The sequence below is a fragment of the Periophthalmus magnuspinnatus genome, chromosome 5 (genome assembly GCF_009829125.3).
Source record: "Periophthalmus magnuspinnatus isolate fPerMag1 chromosome 5, fPerMag1.2.pri, whole genome shotgun sequence".
Classification (NCBI taxonomy): Eukaryota; Metazoa; Chordata; class Actinopteri; order Gobiiformes; family Gobiidae; genus Periophthalmus; species Periophthalmus magnuspinnatus.
The window spans coordinates 27,764,514-27,786,054 of NC_047130.1; the positions used below are offsets into that span (position 1 = coordinate 27,764,514).

The following is a 21,541-nucleotide window of genomic DNA, read 5'->3' on the forward strand; positions in this document are numbered from 1 at the left end:
TACCTCAGAACCGAACACAACTTCCATTCTGGTACAAATAAGCACAAATTTTAGAGCCAGTTTAATTTCCGGAGGCGACGGGGTTGGTGTGTTTGTCACCAGCGTTCCTCAGCGTGCCATTATATGTAGTGGAAAGCAGATGCTAGCCCAGCGGGGAGTCTGTGCCCTGAAAGACGCCCCCTTCAAAGTCACCATGCTTTTTTAGTATATAAAAAGGCTGGTAATATAGGCCCAATCAGCTTCCACTTATCCACTTATCTCTGTGTGCTGTAAATATCATCCTCCTTTGAGATCGCCCCCCTCTGGCGTACCCACCGAAACATGTTTTTTTTTTTTTTTTTCTGACCACTCAGGCTGTAGTGTTGCTGAAGATTACATGGAAATGTCAGGCGACTGTTGGGTCAATACACAGACACATACAAGGGGAAACTGGGGCCCAACAAATCAATCACTGACAATTAGATGTGTTTGTGCTGTTTAAGTGGCTGCAGCCAGTCTGGCAGAACCCAGTATAGATCTACTATTGTAGATTTCCCCAATGGCACTGCAGTGAAAATTAAACCGCGTAGGTCTATCCTAAACAAAATGACAATGAACTTCACTTTGCATTCCATTTTAAACTAAGACAGACTTATTTCCAAAACTTTGAATTTAATTTAATATATTGCACTGCTAAGGAAATCAGATGCGTTAAAGGCTCCGTACCTGATTTTTTTTACGTATATCTGAGCAACATTTTTGACTGTACAAGCAGCTCTTGAGGTCAAAATGAGTTAGCTGTGTACTGTCTGCATCTATTTATTGTTTTATTTTCCAAGAAGCAGGAAGTGTACAGTTAGCATGCTAGCTGTTGTTAGCTTACGGTAAAGTCAGAGGAAAAAGAAGTGAGGAATAACTCTGGAACACTTCAAATCTTTTTTTAAACTGAACTTGCTCTGTTTTTCAGCGCCTTTCAATGTGAGATAATTGGATAATATAAAAGACATACATCAAAAAATTTGAACAAAACTTTAAAATAATGTTCTCCAAAAGTCATTTCGAGCCTGCATGTTTCAGGAGTTGTGTGAGTGATGCAGAGATGCGCTGCAGTTCTACCTATAATGGAACGTGTGGGTTTGGTGGCTGGGGACTTGGTTGTGCTCGGAGGTGAGGGGGAGGCTGACTTGCCTGGAAAGAAAAACAGACCTTGCGGTTATCAATTGAGAGATCTCTGAGGAACTACAATCTAAGGTTAGCACTATTTTAAGCTAAGGGTGAAAATTAGTATGTACATATCTACACAGAGGGATCGATAATGCACATTTGAAAGTTTATGAATACTTACACTAAGTTTGCAGCGCATATTGGCTTTATATGTTTACTTATTTACAATATACGACACATTTTTACTTGTGTATTTTGTATTTAAAGAAATGACACAAGGTCTGATTGAATTAACATTAGTAATTTATATTCCAATCTCAATATGGTGCAAATTATTCAAGTGGAAATGACACAAAGCTGAATTTTAGATGTACAAAATCTTGGAGTGAAACTAAAAGCAGTTTTGAGTCATAACGTGGATTATTTTTTTCTGCGCTTGTTGCTCTGACTCTGCCGTCCCATGGATAAAAGTCAATATTCGTTTATAGTCACTAATGAGCCAAGATTAATATGAATGTATAATTAGGTTACTCATTAGCATTGTGATTAGCGAGGATGCCACAAACTTTATCTTAGAGGAAGTTGACATTTTTCTAATGAAAGGAGGCATCAGAGTGCTCTCCGCTGATGGCAAGGGCAAACATTAGACAAGGTCAATTATGCACAGAGGAGCGCACTGTTTGTAATCTGGCACTGGCATAATAGTGGCCTATTCAGCCCTAATAGAGGATACTCAACAACACATGCACATTTCTAAACAAGCAAATTCAAAGGCTAGTAAAAATATGTGCTAAATCTATTAGTTTAGACAGTCTGCAAGAGCTAATGTTAGTTTAAGCATGCCACTAGACTAGTTTACATTATTACTACTCTACATACTGGTGCCAAGCGTGGAAGCCAAAGTGGGAGCTGTAAAAATAAATCAAATGAAAAACAAATCAAAGCGGTACATTTTAGTGGCACAGACAAAGACACGGTGACAATTGGACAAGCCGAGCCACAGTTCACGGCCAACACCACATGAGGTAAAGCTTCTAAAGCCGCCCAAACCCCATGCACGAGTGTGAGGGAGCTGCAGACCAGGCATTAGGCAAGGTTGGTTGGGGAAAGTGGTTAGTTTGTGTCAAATGAAGCAATAAAAGTTGAGGTATTATGACCACTTATATGAAATTAGCAAGAATTACACAAGAAAATATGCTTTAAACTTTCAAAAAAAACTTAAATATTATACAATTTTAAGTTTGCATACAAGGTACAATTTATAAAAGCTGAGTCTTGCTCCGAATAGTCATTTATGCTCTCTTTAATATGCAAGCACTGAGACAATAAAGGTTCTTCTTTCATTACAAATATTCTCTGTGGTGTGTTAAAGCCTTGTGTCTGTTTTTATAAATATGACTCTTTAGTTTTAGAGAATGAACACATTTCTGCTGATAGGAAAAATAATCTTGTGGTCATTTTAACAATATATGTACAGAAAATGAGCAAAAATTTAAAACATATGGCAATTACTGACAGTTATTCAGATAGGCAAGCTAAACTAAACACTCTTTGGTTCGGGGTACTTCATAATCATACTATAATAATAAAACAGACATGCCTGATTTGATAATAGAATAGAATTTCCCTGACACCTAGATCAGTCAAAAGCCTCTCAAACGCTTGTATAGATTCATTTCGTTGAGGTATAAGACAATAAATTCTAGGTGATTGTGCAGAATATTACATAATTACAAACCACGCGATTAACATAACTTATCTCCTGATTCATTCATAATTTTCTGTATTGCACAAAACCCTGCAGTTTCCTCCTGCTCAAAGCAATTTTCTCTCCCAGCTGATTGTTTCATTGAACTTGTGCTCTGTCCAATCAATAAGCACTTGCTTGGCCATGACAGTGACAAATGAAAAGCCCCTACTTTGTCCATATGAAATTGTTTATCCACTAAAAAAAATTACTTACACAGAGATATGAAACGCTGCCCAGGCGTATATCATATCCCACCCGTTTGATGCCATTTTCAAATAGTGTAATAGCTTTTATGCTTTCAATCGAGCTCAATTTCACCACCTCTAAACTTCTGCCTGTGAATCCATTGCCTGAAAACACCCAAAGCCTATCTAAGTCACATAGCATCGACTCGATTGCCTCGCGCTGCACTTGTCACTCACTTGCTTCCAGAGTCGTGGTGCACTCCTCGCTGACGATGGGACCACAGCCCATGGTGGTGCAGGAGCGCAGGTAGAACTTGTATTTGCTCACAGCCTCCAAGTCCCGCAGCAGCCATTTGGTGGTGTCTGGGGTGCTGATGTCAACGGTCTGCAGTGGGCCAGCTTCTTCTGTGTCGTTTACTGCAAAAGATACATTTTGATGAATAAATAAATGGGTTGTAGTATCTGAAGAGGCTTTGGAGAGGCAGGTTAGTAGATGATAGACAAAAACTAACCATAATTCTGACAGTGTTGCTATGTCCTTGACAAGACATTTCACCCACCTATTGTGTATGTATGAGTGTGCAAGTGTGTGATGGGTAGTTGAAAAGACCCAAGGTGCAGAATGGCTACATACCACTTACTGACTCGGGGTGTGGAGAGACAGTGACTGAATAATGCATGTTAAGTGATAGTGTCTACACTACAGAACTCTTTATGCACAGCATGTGCATCTGCAGTTTATTATTACAACATGTTGACTATTAGACCCAAAGAAGACCACAGAAGCTGATGACCATCATCCAAACTTCTATTACTTGCTTCCCCCATATTTAATTCAACCTCTGTTACATATTTTTAATTTATCAGTTCAAATGCCGGTTACACCAGAGTTATGGAAAACGACACATTTGCCTTTACATAAAGGTGGGACAACTAAAAATGTAAATCATTTCCGGCCAGTATCTAAATGACTTTGTCTTGCAAAAGTTTTAGAAAGGTTAGTTGCAAATCAAGTTACAACTTATTTAAATAAATGCTCGATTTTGAAGTCTTATCAGTCGGGTTTCAGAAAAGGGCACAGTACTGTCCCAACCACAAAAGTTTTAACAGCGGCATTTTCACAGCCCTTGATGACAAACAAGATTATGTAGTTCTTTTTATTGATTTAACTAAAGCTTTTGATTTAGTAGCTCATGAAATCCTCTTGAAGTGCCTGAAACATATTGGATTTGACAATGCTGCATGTAATTGGTTCAAAAATTATCTTTCAAACTGAACCCAGGCAGTGGTAGCCGATGGTTTAAATCATATTTTTAAAATTCTAAGCAAAGGAGTGCCCCAAGGCTCAATTTTGGGCCAGTTACTTTTTATTATATTTATTAATTCCATTGGTTGCATTTTAAGAGAAAGCCTCATACTTTAATATGCTGATTATGTTGTGTTTGCTGCAAGTGCTCCCGCATTTTAAAACTACAGCAACATTTTAATGAAATCCAAAGTTACTTCAAAAATCTGAAATTATCACTGAATGCAAATAAAACTAAGTTGTTTTTTTTCTAAAACAAAACCAAAAAAATTAACAAAACCAAAAAAATTACCGGTAAGTGATGGGCAAGCTACAAATGTTAAATGGTACATTGTTTGAAAGAGTAATCGCCTGTAAATATCTTGCATTTTGGATTGAAGAAAACTTAAACACATATACATATCTCGTAATTATATTTGTGTAATCCCTCAGTCTTCCAGATCTGATCTATAGCAAAAGAAAAATATAAACTCTGTCAACTGGGCAAAACGTTGTAGGAGTGAAGACAGATTACTGTTGGACACTGCTTTATATCTACTGTATCTGAAGGGAGGAGTTAACAGTGTAGTTAACTCCCTTAGACTCTGCACTCTGTCCTCTTTTGCCATCTCAGAATTATGCAACCGTTTATAATCAAATAGAAACAAATCTTATATCATATTGAATAACAGAAAGCAACCCAAGCACAATTGTTCAAGCAGTCTTTCTTTCTGTACTGGATCACGCAGATGTAATAAACATGCAGACTTCAGCTTCTACTTTGAAAACTTTAGATTCACTATTTCACTCAGCCCTTCATTTCCTGACAGGAGATGAACTTAAAACCCATCTCTGTACACTCAAAAAAAGTAGGTTCGCCATTGCTATCTGTCAGAAGAGAACAACACTGTATGAAATGTGCTTATAAGGGACGACTTGATAGACTCTGAACATCTCAGCTTGACACGAGAACATTTAATACAAGATCTCACGATGGTCTGTGTCTAAAAACTGGCTGTACTAAGACTGAAACAGAAAAAAAAAACTCCTAAAGATGGAATACATCGCACGAACATGCAAAACTGGATGCATTAGTACCACTAATTAATTTGAATAATCTGGTGATTTATAATTACACCTGCACACGTGTTTAATGTTTTAAATTGACCTATGCACTTATTTGTTTTGTTTGCTTTGTTTGCATTGTCAGTATGTCGTATTTGTTCGTTTTGTTTGTATTAACAGGCCGCTAATGAAATAATTATTCTGTATTCACTTTTTAATTGGTATGGACTGTAGGAAACATTATGTATTGGACTTTGGGGACATTTATTGCATTTTCCTTCTAATATCAAAAATGAACTGTTAGTCTTATAATGTAAACGTATTGAAATGTGTATGTTTAATGTGTGTTCACCTGCCCAGGGACCAAACATGGAAAGTAGTAGAAGCGAAATCTGGTACAAATCATCTCTTTTTTTGTAAGATTAATGAATGTGTACATGGTCCGTGACAAATAAAGAATAAAGAAAGAAAGAAAGTAATGAAAAAGAGAGTCTGGTAGTCTCTTTGGGCTTTTCCTGTGTAAATAAAGATTAAAACCTAAACTAAATATTAGATTGAAGATGTTCTTTTTGTATTCTGCGTTTAAATATTATGTATTCAACATTTGAAATCACCTAAAAAGCAAGATATATTTTTATTTTATGTTGTTTTATTATGTTTTAAAGGTCTTTATGGGAGATGGCTGCAATGTCAGCTTTGTCTCACTAAAATGTGACTTAAAGATAATATGTAGCACTTTGTCATAATATGTATCTTCTCTAATAACAAAGGATATTGTTCACACGTTTAAAGAGTTGGCGTAAAAAGGCCAAATTATGGTCCTACTTTCAAGGGTCACACACATTAACCTGACACGGCATACTAGACTGGAGATAAATGGTATAGTCCGCACTCTGTCTCTGTAGTGAAAGGATGTCATTTTTATTACTTAAAGCGTCAGTGCTGGTGGAGAGGTGGCATTTATGTTCTTTTCAGCACAAACAAACACAGCAGGTGCTCCGGTGACCTTTGCTATGAAAGAGGTGCCACATCTCGCTGTTTGGAAGCCGTCGCAACAAAGACAAATATGTTTTTCCCTGGCATTTTTTTTTTTTTTTTTTTTGCATAGAAACTACCCACTGTTATCACACAACAATGCTTTGTAGTTGTTTTGTTCCCAAGGACAAAAAAAGGACCGTTTGCTGGTGAATTATTTAACTCTGCTATTCTGAAGCTGTACAGTCGTTGGATCACATGCATAGCTATTTTCTTGCTTTTCCAAAAAATGCCCAAGCTTGGCAGTTGGCAACATGGTCTCAAAGGGTAAACTAGTAAAAGCTGTGCACTTTGGCTCCTAAAGCAATTTGCAGACCATAATATTTTCAAATGCTTCGGGGCTGCTGGGCTGAAAGCGTCTGGCCTTGTGCAGTGCTAACAGACCAACAAAGATCTGCCAATGACCTGACAGCCAACTGAAATGGCAGCGAAACAAACTGAAAAAAAAAAAAAACAACAAAAAAATAAAAACAAGGTTACTTCCAACTCCCACTCATCACAACAATATTTGAAATCAGTGCGAGCCAACTACAAGCTACGGTGGATTCAACTTATTTGAATTACAACTGGGGGACATTGTTGATCCAAGCAATTATGTGCTAGAGACAGACACTCCTAGGTAATTGCACGAGGGTTGTAGGGCTTTATAGTCACTGGTTTAAACGCAGTTGGGTTGGGAGACGACTGCACCCAAAGTGAAGCTATTGTATCGTATTGCAGACACCGCTGAAGAGGAGACTAACAGCCAGCCCAGACTACTACTATTGTTATTGACCACATGTTGACCACTCAAACTGTGTCTTCTATGGCATATTAATTTACCTTTAAATTTCTTGTATTTATTATTCTTGTATTTATTTTTCTTGTATTTATTTTTCTTATATTTATTTTTCTTATTTATTTTTCATTTATTTATTTTTCTTGTATTTATTTTTGCATTCATTGTATTAATAAATAAATATTTCAGCAGATTTTTAAAGACCATGTACCTATTTTTCCCATTTATTTCAGCAAAATTAGTTTTACCCCTATACAGGTATATTGTTTAAGCAGCTCATTAGTCCAAAACATGTCCGATGTGTACTGCTTACATCCATTTATAAAGCATTACATTGTCCAGTAATCAGGAAGTGCACATTAGCATACTAGTTGTCGTTAGCTTTATCGTGATGGTTTCTCAAAGTTGTGAAAAACACTTATACAATCCTTACAGTGAATAATTGAAATGCTCTGAATGCAAATAAATGATGTCTCTCTCTGTAGTAATCAATTTGGCCACGATGACTAGTAGCTCGGTTGCTAATGAGCATCAACAGAAAAGGAGGGGAACTTTCCGGTCTCGAGTACATGCCAGCGTACTAGCAAAGCATTCTGGGATTTGTAGTATTATTGGTGCATGCGCTATATACCAACAGGTCAGCTCTAGTGCACATTTGATATGATCTCACGGGCCAGATATAAGTACTCCGCGGGCCAGATTTGGACCCCGGGCCTGAGTTTGACATATGTGGTTTAAAATGAACCCTAACCCCTAACCGTGACACTAACCCTAGTTTTTTAAGACAGTTACAGTCTGTTACAGCACCTTTAACTTACAAGGTGTGCACACAACGTAGCTAAAACATGTATATCTGGCCCCCGTTGCAAAGAAGCTAAAAAATGGAAGACACAAACAAGGATACAATTGTAATTTATTAACTATTTTATCTATGGGGAAAAAAAGAAATCTTCAAAAAAGGCCCCATTAAAGGCTGTTGTAGTGGTGGGCGTACCCCTGAAGCATCTGTGCAACATCTTGAGATTCCAAACGCACCACTTAGACCCCGCGCTGACAGCTGGTTGCATTATCCTCTACATTTCGCACATGACTCGCTTCAAGGGAACTTCAAAAAAAAGTCACACTTCAAAGGCTCCATCAGCTTTATTGCAGTGCCACAATCAAAACGTCCTCGGCTAAAAGACTGCTAGACACTTGGCCCTTTTGTGCAGTCGCCAAATCAAACTCAATTAGCCGGGAAATGTGCCGCTAAGATGCTGCTGGAAGTTGGGAGTCATTAGCTTTGTTCGAACTTGTGTTTAAGGACAGCAAAGAGCACGGTGTCCCGGTAGAGCAGAAGTGAAGACTGGAGAGGGTCAGAAGACAACACAAATCAGCTCAACGGACGTTCACGGGCTTTGTGTACACTCGACGTGGTTTCATTCGGACCTCTCTGTGACCTTTACATGACCCCAGCGTGACCTCAACCCTAACTTGGAATACCTTGATTTCCCCAGCTGCACCCCGGGTCTGAGAGGTTAGCCCGAGCCCAATGAGCCATATATCCACCCACCCATGAAAGACCGCAGTGCTGTACATCGGTATGTGTTGGTTTACTGTTAGAAGCAGTTTTGTTTCTATTCTATCTTCATTCTTTTCTGCTTGTATCCATGGAAACTGTATTGTTTTGCCCGGAATGTTCTACAATATGGCATTAAAGGGCCTGAAGCCGTTTTTTCCGGACTATAAGTTGGACTTTTTTTTCATAGTTTGGCCGGGGTGCGACTTATACTCAGAAACTATTAAAATATATAGTCTCACATCTTCGTTATTGTCACACTGACGACTGCAACAGGGCACTTTAGGCTTGTGTACCAGGGTCTACTACTCCTGTACCATTGGAAATAAAAAAGGAAATTTCAACATTACGGTAATTTAAAAGACATCTGAGAAAGACTGAACAAAAATACCCCCTAAAAGAAAATCGTATTCTGCTGAGTCTGATGAAGCCACGTAGAAGAGGAAGGCTTCGAGGATGAAGAATTCAATGGATTTATTGATATGGAGTGAGATCCAGAGTAAACTTGTTGTTTTTTATGCTTTAGTTATCTGATTAACATACATTTATCTTTATTACATTATTATCTTACATTAACAGACCAGACACGTGTTCAGTTCTGTCTGTGCTTTACGTAGCTGAATAAATATAAATGTGTTATGTTAGCGTGATGTACTGATATTCAGCCTGTTCTTCTCTATTTTATTACTATTATTGTAACTTGCCTTTACAAAATCCGAGACCAAGAACAGACATTTTATCTTTAAAACAAATTTCCCCCCAAAATTTGCGACTTATATATGTTTTTTTCTTCATTATTATGCATTTTTTAGCTGGTGCGACTTTTAGACTTATATAATTAAGTAAATCTGTTTTGCCCCAGTGCAGATGTATTGTAAAAGCAGCTCTTACGGTGAAAATGAGGCTGATGTCTCCTGTCTGCATCTAATAATAGAGCATTTTATTTTCCGCGGAACAGTAGGTGTGCCGTTAGTATGCTAATGTTTGTTAGCTTTACGGTAAACTCCACTCTGGCCTCTGAAAGTTGCGAAAAAAGCATATAAACTCATGGCAGAAAGTAATTAGGATACTCAGAATGCAGTAATACATTTAGACCCCTGAAAACAGTAAAATTAACTAGTTATGTTTTTATTTCTTTAGGTGACAATGTTATAAGTCAGCTCTGTGGAGAGGCAACCCCGTTCACAGTAAGTGAGCTTGGACATGTACGTGTAGAAAAATGTCAAATCGAGATCAATATTATAGGTTCAGTTCATTTCTTTGTGGTCATTTTTTTTTTTTTTTGCACTTTCGCGGAGTCAACTTTTGTCAGATGAAAACGTGAACCCTGACAAAGCTACAGTACAAGACCGCACGCTCTCCTCTTGTTTTGTGTCATGCGAGTTAACACCAAAACCAAGCACAAAGGCAGGGGCACATACTCAGCTGATATTCCAGGAGGTATCCCGTGAGAATCCCATTCGGCTCCAGCGGCGGGGCCCAGGCCAAAGACACACTGTGCTTCTGTACGTCCATGACCCTGAACACGGGATTCTTCTCTGGGACTGTGGGGGAAGACAATGCACAATACACACACACAGACACGGTAAGCACTTGCACTGTCAAAGAAAAGATCCCACCATCCCTATTATTAGATTTCCCCCTCTTAGAAGTTGTGAATCAATACACTCCATGCTGTTTTTCTGCCAGCCTTCCTACCTCCCTCTGGGGTTTTGAAGTTGACGGGGTGGCTGCCGGGACCGTTGCCCCTGCCGTTGAAGGTCATGACGATGAGGCTGTACTCGGAGAAAGGGGTGAGGCCAGGTATCGTGGCATGAGTCTTCTCCCCCGGGACAGCCAGAGTGTGTTTGTCGCCGTGTTGTTTCTTTGAATCGACCAGACTGCGCAGACGCCACCAGTTTATCTAAAGACAGGAGTGCAGAGAAGCAAGTTGAAGTATTCTCAGGCTGACTGCAAAGTTTGAAATATTTATACGGTAAAGAAAAAGTGTTAAATGTTGCAGTGGATTGTCTATTTTGGATCGATACAGCCCTGTGGAAGAGGAAGGAAGCCATATAAAATGTACATTGGTTTTTAAATCGCCATCGGTAGAAATCGTGCAGCAGTCCAAATTGGTTCATTATAGTTTTTAAATGTATTTCTGATCACATTATAAAAGAAATATATGAAAAAACACCGGTTGCTAGCGAGAAATGCTATGAAGAGGTAATACCGTTTTTATATAACCGTTTTTAAATACTAGAAAAAGCATAAAACGTCTCCTTCAACCAATGTCATCGACTAAATTATGTGCACAGAACATTGAGCAGGCCAAGTGAAGGAGGTTGCAGAAGGGTGAAAGAAGTAAATGTTTGGTGCACGGTCAGGCCCTTCCTTTTACACTGTGTCTAAAGCCAAAGGTGTGTTTGTGAGGCATTACCCTGTAGCCGCCCAGATGTCCATGTAACTTGTCCTTGTGCACAGGCGCCCAGCTAACCTTGACCACTGAGCCGTTCATCACCTCTACGGCAACATCGTCCGGAGCAGCTGAGGGAACTGCAAAAGGCAAACAGACATGTTACTGCCAGAACTAGGACAACAAGTATTACTGGACTAATATAAGAATCACATTACATCATTTACATTGACTGCCGTGCTATTGTTATCTTGGAATTACTGGGAATGAACTGTGTTTTTCTAGGGAAACTATATTCTATTCTGTATTTTCTAACACCACTGACGGGACAAGTGGGGTTTGGGTTTATGACCTGTGTTAACCTCCTGAGGGCATCTCCAGAAGAAAGCTAAACAAAGGAAGTATATTTTGTTAACGTTGCTTTTGTAATTATTTGTGAAAATTTTTGTAATAGCTTCTTCTATATTTTTGATCAAACAGTTGATACTTGTTTTCAAAGTGTGCCTTGGTATTGTGACACCCAACGAAGTTTAAATACAAGTGATGTACAACTGTATAACAATATCAATGAAACCCAACACTTTCTGCAGCCAAAAACACAAACCATCTAAGTCACGTGTCAAAGTCAAGGCCCGTGGGCGAAATATGGCCCTCCTCATCATTTTATGTGGCCATTGACAGGGTAAATTTAAATGTATGATGGTCTTAAAATGTCATTTTATCAGGAGATACACAGTTATAGAACCATATTTTTACATCTATGCAAATGTACAAGCGATATTTGTAACTTGATTAAGCAACAAATACAGAAACAGTTAATCAGCAAATTTAAAAAGTAGTTAGGCAGCCATTTTGCTGATGTGGCCCTTGGTGAAAATGTATTTGCCACCCGTGGTCTAAGTCATCAAGGTTTATTTTTCCATTTTCCTAACCAGCTTGAACATGACTATTCCGCTAGGAGGCTAACAATATCTGAATCAAAAAGAAAAGCACAAAGAGGTACATACAGTCCTCTCCTGAGTATCCCGTCACAATCTTGGGCTCGGGTCCCCAGCCTTGGTTGTTCTTGGCTTGGATCTTGATTTCATAAGGGACAAACGTCGGCGTGTTCTTCACCACAAAGGAATGCCGCTTCACGATGTGTTCATGCCAGTCCCCCTCAATATCCTGCCGCCTATAGCTCACCTTGTACTCCAACCCGGGCCCATTGTGTTCTATGGGTAATAAAGGCTGCGGACACAATACGGGGCAAACGTAGTGAAAAGGGAACAACAGTCAAAGGTTTCATAGACGCATCCACAATTGCATAAGACGCCTGTTGTATTTCAGTGACTGCCTCTGCGGGATTAAAGTCACAAGCAGACCCAGTGAACTGTGCTCGGAACAGTAGCGTTTTATCTTGCTATCTAGTAAAACAATGGAACAATTGACCTCGACTTACAGCCGGGCTCTACTTTGATATAGGCTTTGCAAAGGCATTGTGAATGAAAAGATCTATCTCGCCGCAGAAGCCGCTCCTTTGCTGAGAAATGGGATGAGAAACCATTACATACAAAAGCAAATCATTAGCAGACGGGGAGCACATAGATCTTGAATTCTGCGAGCGATGACAGAGAAGCTGGATAATAAGGCCAGAGGAGAATGAAATCAAATATATCGCGTCTTTAAGCAGAGTTCGGTTTCACAGCATTCGTCATTGTACAATATTCTAAGAGTTATGAATAAGGGCCAGTCTAAAGATTACCACTGCAGATGGAAATGTCACAAGTGGGCAGTCTCTCATTCCCAAATTCTCATTGATAATTGTCTGCGTCGTATTGATAAAACCTCACCACCTCGAGTCCCGTAGGCTCCGTGAATAATTCAGTTTGTAAAGGTAGCCCATATAACACAATGCACAGCTGTCTGATAAGCACAAGCCTATCTCCGCTCCTCACCTCCCAGTTGATATCCATTTCATGTGGCAAATGACCTTCGATTTTGATATTTTCAGGGTTCTTGTCAGGTGCTGCAAAGACAAAAAAAAAGAAAGAAGTGATATAGATTTTGCTAGCATTGTTAGGGAAGAAATCTCAAGTGGAAAAGGCATACAAGACGGCAGATTTTTCAACCAGAGGGGAATCAATTATGTAGCAGGGCCGAGTGTTTTAAAGTTCACAGTACGGCAGAGTGGGCCAGACGAGTGCCCCGGAAAGTCCCTGAAAGTCTGGTTTGTGCTAAGCAGTATGCAGCAGGAGATTCTGACACTTTAATATGGCAAAATCAGCATTATTATATAAACTGTAGCATTTTATAATACTGCTATCTGCCGTGCTGCTTGTTCGACATCACTACACGTTTCTTATTATAATGGCAATGCAAATACCTGTGTACATCCTTTCAAAAGCTTAAAACTACAATATTATAGTTTTAATGTTTAATGTACGCTTCATTTTCCCAATAAAATTACTTTAAGTATCTCACCTAAATAAATTGTAATGGTACCTCTAAGCTTTTATTAGCCTGTTATTAGCTTAGTGAATTAAACCCCTGGTCGTGTCTTTCCTGGCCAGTGCCTCCTCCTTTCTGTCCGAATGCCAGGAGGTCTGGCACCAAACCGTACAGCGCAGTAGACAATTGTTCTGTTTGGAACTTGCCAAGCGCAGACGCTAATTTGTAGTAAGTGTGGAAGGCGTCTCCACTCGTATATCCAGCGTTCAGAACAAAATATACAGTTGTTCCTCGCTATGTTGTGGTTCATCTTTCGCGGTCTTGCTGTTTCGTGGATTTTTTTAGTGCAATTGTACATGCTTTTTTACAGCATCTGAACGTGCATTGTGTTCTGCGTCCTGATTGGCTAAGGGACTGTAGACCATTGTCCATCAGTCTCCTCCGTGCCGTGTCTCCTGTACAGTACAGAATGTGTTCAGACAAATTTACATAAATGTTGGATCGCAGGGTGACTCTGAAGTGCTGTATGTTTGCAAGTTTTCTCCCCAACAAAACCCACAATGTCGTTGAAACGTTCTGCACCGATACATTTCAGAAACGCTTTGGACTTAAGTGTTTCTTTGCACGGAGAGGCGCCTCTGTGGATACCGCTGGAGCAGAGACACGTGAACAAACTAATTTAAAGTGATCATCGAGGAAGAGGGAGATAATATACGAAGGTTTGAACTTTGAGAGTGTTTAAACAAGAGGGAAATGTGAGAAAATGTTAATGCCTGTGTGAGAAAAGTGTATGAAGTGTGTGGTGAGGGGTTTTACAGCTGCAAAACACATAGAATACAGTGGTCCCTGGTTAATCGCAGGGGTTACATTCTAAAAATAACCCGCAATAGGTGAAGTATCAGCTTTATATTTTTCACAATTATTCTAACTAAGGAACTGTGAAATACACGTGAGTAACTATTAATTAAATAAACGAGAGAAATGTGAGAAAATGTCAATGCCTGTGTGAGAAAAGTGTATAAAGTGTGTGGTGAGGGGTTTTACAGCTGCAAAACATATAGAATAACTGTAAAAAATAAAGCTGATACTTGGCGGATTTTGCCTATAGCAGGTTATTTTGAGAACGTAACCCCCACGATTAACGAGAGACCACTGTATACCTTTTTTCACCTCAAATTTACAAAGTTTAGCGCAGAAATCCAAGTCATCTGTGTTTTTTCTTTCTTTTTTACTCATATCTGCCATGTTTGTTTTGACACAAATTGGACCATGCATTTCTCTGATTGGTTCATCAGCCTGTCAATCAACTTCCATCTGAAGTGTACAAACTTGTCTTAAGAATTGTAAAAGCGTGTAGTCTTAGCTGGCCAGGCAAGATCTACTCAGTAAAAGTCAAAAGACAAATTCCTCTCCCTCCGTGTGTAAGACATTGCTTTGATTTATCACAGAAAGTATATGGGGGGGTAGTGAGCGTTTACATGTATCATCAAAATCTATTTCGAAACCCAATCAGGAGCAAGTTCCAAGTAATTAACAAAGCGTCAAACCTTCAGACGGGGTTTTGTATCTCTCCGTGGGCTCACTGTAGGGCCCCCACCCGACTGCGTTCGCACCCGCCACTCTGAAGCGGTAGTCGACGTGACCGTGGAGCTTGAGCAGGGAGGAGTGAACATTCCCTGGTACTCGGAGCAGCTCCTTCCATTTCCCCGGCTCCCACTGACTCTCCTCGAACTGGATAATAAACTCTGTCGACAGCAAAAGACAATCAGGACCACCTCTCCGGCTGTTTATGCCGAAGGTTTGCTTATCTAACCACCAGCTGTGCAGAAAACTCCCCCAAACCACGCTCTGGGCTTGTGTAATCCAGCAGGGGACTAATCATAATTCATGCACGGGTGAATCAATAATAGAATAATTTTGTACAAGATGATATCAAACTGTTGTATTAACATGGAGAATTGTGATTATGTGTCCAAAACAGTGCCTGGCATACTAATTTGACTGACCAGAATGAGTCATATTGCATGCGCTGTCACATCTGCAGTGTTGCACGTCCAGTTTTACCTGTTGTGGAGCTGTTGTGCTCGTCCCCAGGGATCCATTTGAGTTTCACACTTCTCCCCTTGTGTTCAGACAGGACCAGGCTTTCAGGTGCATCGGGGACGTCTGCAAACAACACAGCATTAGAAAAATATCTGACACAACAACTTTTATCAGAGAGAGAGAAAAAAAGCGATGGAGCACATGTGGAGGAGTTATAATGACAAGGAGGGCAAGACCAAGTTGAATTGGCAAGTGTAGGCTTGGATAAAACAAGAGAAGACACAGGATTATTGATCCCACTGTGGAAAGAATCACATGTCCACGCCACTGAGACAAAATACAGTGCAGTGTTGTCACAAATACTAAAACTTCAAACTCAATTTCGATACTGGAGAATAGATTAGATACTTGATACTGAGTTTGAAACTGGAATGATCAGTTTAAAAGCTTTTTTAGACAATATTGTAATTCCGTCTTTACTTTACATCCCCTGCCAATCGTGAAGTGGTTTCATGCCTTCTCTTCCTGGTTGCTACAGAAATACAGAAATTGGGGCATTTTTACAAATTTCAAAATGGGCAAAATGTGCCAAATTTTGCAAGTAAATCATGTACAAAAATGTTTGATAACTTTTCCCTCCCCACTCGCCTAGATCATTAAATTCAAGCTTGTTCTGACACCCAACAAGGACTAAAAACCTGACAATTTGTGAGAATTAGTGATTTTACCAAAAAACGCAGAACATTTGGGTTTTTTGGTCATCACTACACTAAGAACATTAGAAAAATGGCCTGGGTGTCATTGACGTTTTGATTGGGATGTCAAAAAAAATTTTGGAATATGGAATTGCATATAATTCCATGTAATTGCATACAATCTCTAGAGGGCGCTAACGTGGCATAATACTTTTTTGGACATTGAGCTGCTTTAGGGCGGGGAGTTTAACAACTGCACTTACACATTTCAACGTTATGGTGAGGGTCCCTGGTCACTGATGGGACTTTCACATGGGCTCTGTCCTTTTTTTTTTTTGTCTCTTTACGACAATAGTGTTCCATTTTTGCATTAAATATTTATATGGTCATGACTGGCATGACTTGGCCAAAGTGTTAGTGTGTGTTTGCAGCACTACATGTACCTGATTTGTGTGCACTTGTGTGGCCATGCTTTGTACAGATTTACGATACTAATAGTATAATAATAATTATAATATAAATGATAATTTTACAAAAAAAATAAGCGTCAGGTATTGATACTTTGGGGTAAATGATAAAATATATAATAAATAAAACGCTAAAATAAATAAAGTCGTGCTATAATCTTGCATGTGAGTGATAAGGCAACTTTTTGATAAGTGGCCCAATGAAATATGTCTAAAGGGAAAGACCTGCAACTTTCAAAGTCTCTGGGCAATTCGCACTAAAAGTTAAGTACACCCAGACTATACACTTTAGATAGAAAATCAAACATTTCCCCCATGAGCATGTTCTTGGCAAAAGAAGCGAGGGGAAATTGCCTTTTAACCTTGGACAGACCCTCCTCTGACCTGGTGACTGTGTTAGAAAGTTACAAAGGAAAACAAAAAGGACAAAAAAAAGATAATAATAAAAAGGCTCCCTGTTTTGTACTTGGTGTCAACATTAAGTATTTATATGGTTGGTCAGCTCCAGATTATGACAGCATTAAAGGTGCACTGTATGTAACTTTTCTGAAAGTGTCCACCACCTGCTTGTCTGATGTTTTGCCAAGAACTCTCCACTTTATGGCTCTAAACTTTTTGTGTCTGTTGAGCATTTCATTCAGTTGTAGTTGCTTTATAGCTAAAAACTACAGGACATATCTCCACAGATCTGACCTTTAACTTGGCCTGGTGTCATCTGTTTCTCTTCATGAATACAGAAACGTAAAAGCAATACAATCCCCATGAAGACAAGCAGGTGGCAGACCCTCCACTAGAAAAAAGTCTTTATCCACCTTGAAAATATCGATTGGTCACCTCCCAGATTATGACATCATTAACTATTACTGTCACAGAAAGATTTCACTGTGATCATCTGCACCGTGGATATCGCTGGTATATTTCCTCACCCAGGACAATGAGCCAGGCCGACGCCGCGTCCTGGTCGAGCGGTGTCCTGGCCACACATCTGTACAGACCCTGGTCCCCGTGGCTCACGTTGATAATATGAAGAACTCCCTCCTCCACTAAGTATCTGCTGACAGGAAGATGGGAGACAGACGCAGTATTGATTGACAAACGCGAAACCACAATCCAGCCGAGACTGAAAGAGTAGCATGAAAACTCCGCTCTCCTACCTTGTCTCAGTGTAGTTCAGACCTATCTCCATATCATCTTTTTCCCACAGGAGCTCAAAGTCATTGCTGAAGGACTTGTCGTACTCTGCCAGGCACGAGAGCTGCGCCGTGGTACCTATTAAGATCTGCTGCTCCTCTGGGCCCACCACTATTCTTGTGGGATCTTCCATAGGCACAGTTGCATTAGTTACATTTCAAGGACTGTGAGTTGAGGCAAATACTTGAACATATGTCTTAAAAACTGTTTACCTTTTACGAAGAGCCGAGCATCTATAGCGGAATTTCCTTCAACGTTCTTGGCGTAGCACGTGTACTGTCCCGCGTCTTCCTTGTCGGTTTCATAGATCTCCAAAGAGCCGTTGTCGTGAATGGAGAAGCGAGGGCCTTGAACAGATTCAAACGAGTCGTCTCTGCTCCTGGGGGCAAAGGAAATAGAGTGAAACACCATAGAAATGTTTTGAAACGGGAATAACTCATGTAGGTGCCAGTGAGAGCAGAAATTGGTGACATTTTTCATAACAGCGGGGGTAAAATGGGTTAAACAAATCGAGCAAGGTTAGGAAAACTGGCTTCAGGGGAGGTGAAGCTGACCGTAGGAAATATAGATGTTTATGTAAGTCTTTTGTTTTTGTTTTTTTCTGCTGAGTTTCACAATTATTCTTTAGCAACTTGACTTTGTAATATGAAACCAAAGCTAAAGAATTATTAAAACATAACACACAATCAAAATTTGACATGTTACAACACAATTTTCTGTAATAAACAAAACATAAATTAATTTAAATGAATCATAGTTTGGTAAATGATCACGTTTTTTTATTAATATGACACGTATTAACCCACTTTGCTCACCGTATAAACCTATTACATCTAATTCCAGTTCTTCAGAGGAGCGCTGTGCAGATGAAGCATATTGATACGTTGCAGTCGTATTACATTGGGGAGGTGTTCTATATATATGTCTATTGCTGGAATGTTCAGCAGTTACCATTGTGACATGACGCCCACGAAAAAAGTTTCAAGATAGTTTGAAAACTCGAGAAAAATACAAAATTGATTGAAACAGCACATTTTCAGAAGTCTGATCAATACGAGCGTTCAGGGTCCTGTTTAGGAGTTTGATTTTCAACAATAAAAGATAAAATGTGTGACTAACTGGAAATAAAACTAAACTGTGGGGTAATGTGACTGTAATTTTATGTCGGGCAGACTTGATTAACAGCGTAAATCAGCTCACCTGTTGTAGTTTCAATTAAGACAGCTCTTTCTGGTCAGATTGTGTTAAATTAAAGATCAGATTAAACTCTTTGCTTGAGTAACAGAGCTTCAGACAGAGCAGTGCCTTTAGTTTGCACCACACGCCCAGGGAATGTTAATGACATCAGCTGCAAAGTATCACTTGAATAAGAGTAAAGTGCTGAAACATATTTGACCAAAGATAAAGCCACCGCAAGAAGCCCAGTCTGCACAAGGAGCATTCATGTGCAGTTAATTGAGGTCTGCTGCCCTCTACTGGTGCACACAAAGCACTTACCAGGTGATGGTAGATGGAGGAGAGCTGAACACTTTGCAGTGCATAATGACCCCCTTCCCCTCCACGGCTGAGTAATCTTCTCCCTCACTGGTCAAAATTGTGGGAGGAAGATCTGCACAGAAACAGGTCATCAGTCACAACAGAAGGACGGAAAGTTCTGTAAAACTTTCACGAAACGCAGCAATTTTTGTGTGTCGAGTTTGATTTGCAGATGAAATTCCCTCGTTTTCACAGCATAAAGATCCTTTATGTTCTTTTATTTGTGAGAAGGTGATAAGAGCTTTACCATTGGAAAATTTAGGGGCCAAGAATCCAATTGGACCCCCATGAATCAATTTTTCAAATAAAATATTAAGTTGTTTTATGTATTCAAACTTTTCCGCAATTTAAAACTTCAAAATATTGTACAAATATCCTTTACAATTCGTGTAATCTCACTGAATCCAGACCAAAAACATTAAAAATTGTAGCCCATTTGGCAGCCGTGATACATTTCATTATGTTAGTAACAAAATTACGCAAATATACTGTACTTTCTATGCTACGTCTCCTCAATTACAGTGAACATATTACTTGTTTAGACTCCACTGAAGTTGGTAGACAGCTGCCATGTGAAGGAAACAAAAGACTAAAGCTAATACTGAGCGAGACGGGCATTTGCTCCTTATCAGTTACAGCCACTTCCCCTTATTAAAATGCACTGTCTCTCATAATTGTTTACAAAGGAAGCAGCTTGGACTTCTGTGAGTGCCCCGCTCAATTACCCCAGTGTCAGACTTCACACACTGGTGCAACACACAAACTATATATTCCATGTCTTTTTTTGCACAGTTGTAAAGCACCGATACGTTAGTCTTTTGCAGTGAAATGAGCCTGGATTTGGAGAAAACTTGTTAGCATATAAATGGCTGTGAATGGTCTTGTTGCTCCACGGGGAGAGAGAAAATGAAGTAAGCGTACAGCGTTTCAACAGCCAGCCTTCCCCAGCCCCCGGAGATACTTTGTGGGCATATGCCAAACTGGACTGCAGCTTTGTCCTTTGATACGTGACTCGGCGGTGGTATCCCGGATGACTAAGTGGACGGACGTGCAGACTCACTCATAATCATGACGTTTGCGTTAACCAGCAGGCTGCCGTGTTTGTTAGACGCCTCGCACTGGTACACCGCGCTGTCAGACTCCTTGGCGTTGTGGAGGACTATCGTGTCGCCAAAAACTCTTCTGTTGGGCAAAGGGGACTCTGCAAGAAAGGAAACAAGTTCAATTTAAGGTTTTCCAATGCTGGAATTTCAATAGATTTCTTGTTATACTTTCTTGTTATACCACACTTTGAAAATTCAAATTAATTTGCTTCCATACGAGTTTTCATAACAAACTGACCACTGAGAGTTTCTCCGTTCACTCTCCATGTTACAGTGGGCTGAGGGGTCCCACTGGCGGAGCACTTTAAGATCACGTCTGATCCAACCATGCTGAGCTGACTCTCCGGCTCAAACACCCACTCTGGAGGTTCTGGAAGCAAAGAAGTTGTGAATCATAAACATGACGCAACTAAACTTTTCTGATGATTATTCTGTGTTTGTTTTTTTTGGCAGAACAGTTCGTTCTTGTTCTGTTCCAAACTAGATCACTGTTGTTCAGTCTGTAGGCAGTACTTTGACCAGCAACTCTGCTACTGCAACTCGCTAGATGATTTATATTAACAGTATATGCTAAAAGTTTGTAAGCAAACCCAGTGTTATTTCCAGAAAAAAATTGAAGCGGGTATGCAAAAAAGTTATCATGAGAATCAAATTGAGTAAATCACTTTGTGTTTTACTCCTGGTTCGGTCCTGGTTCGGTCCTGGTTCGGTCCTGGTTCGGTCCTGGTTCGGTCCTGGTTCGGTCCTGGTTCGGCCCTGCTTTGGTCCTGGTTTGGGTTTGGTTCTGGTTAGGTCCTGATTGTTCCTGGTTTGGGTTTGGTTTGGCTCTGGTTTGGTCCTGGTTTGGTCCTGCTTTGGACCCGCTTTGGTTCTGGTTTGGTT

At 39.8% G+C, this 21,541-nt stretch overlaps 1 protein-coding gene across 4 annotated transcripts in view; it reads right to left on the bottom strand.

The window, feature by feature from the left end:
- chl1b (cell adhesion molecule L1-like b) overlaps nucleotides 1-21,541 on the bottom strand; it is a 41,698-nt gene that overhangs the window by 13,782 nt on the left and 6,375 nt on the right. For 3 of the 4 annotated variants that reach the window (XM_033966662.2, XM_033966660.2, XM_055221869.1), the window contains 14 exons: nucleotides 20,898-21,029; nucleotides 20,617-20,757; nucleotides 19,518-19,629; nucleotides 18,233-18,399; nucleotides 17,984-18,146; nucleotides 17,756-17,883; nucleotides 15,689-15,790; nucleotides 15,172-15,369; nucleotides 13,132-13,202; nucleotides 12,202-12,424; nucleotides 11,219-11,334; nucleotides 10,498-10,702; nucleotides 10,221-10,343; nucleotides 3,316-3,495 (listed from right to left, as the gene is read on the bottom strand). In XM_033966662.2, coding sequence (XP_033822553.1) covers nucleotides 3,316-3,495; nucleotides 10,221-10,343; nucleotides 10,498-10,702; nucleotides 11,219-11,334; nucleotides 12,202-12,424; nucleotides 13,132-13,202; nucleotides 15,172-15,369; nucleotides 15,689-15,790; nucleotides 17,756-17,883; nucleotides 17,984-18,146; nucleotides 18,233-18,399; nucleotides 19,518-19,629; nucleotides 20,617-20,757; nucleotides 20,898-21,029 — 2,061 coding nt within the window. The remainder of the gene's footprint in view (nucleotides 1-3,315; nucleotides 3,496-10,220; nucleotides 10,344-10,497; nucleotides 10,703-11,218; nucleotides 11,335-12,201; nucleotides 12,425-13,131; nucleotides 13,203-15,171; nucleotides 15,370-15,688; nucleotides 15,791-17,755; nucleotides 17,884-17,983; nucleotides 18,147-18,232; nucleotides 18,400-19,517; nucleotides 19,630-20,616; nucleotides 20,758-20,897; nucleotides 21,030-21,541) is intronic. The other variant, XM_055221868.1, reaches the window with a different exon arrangement.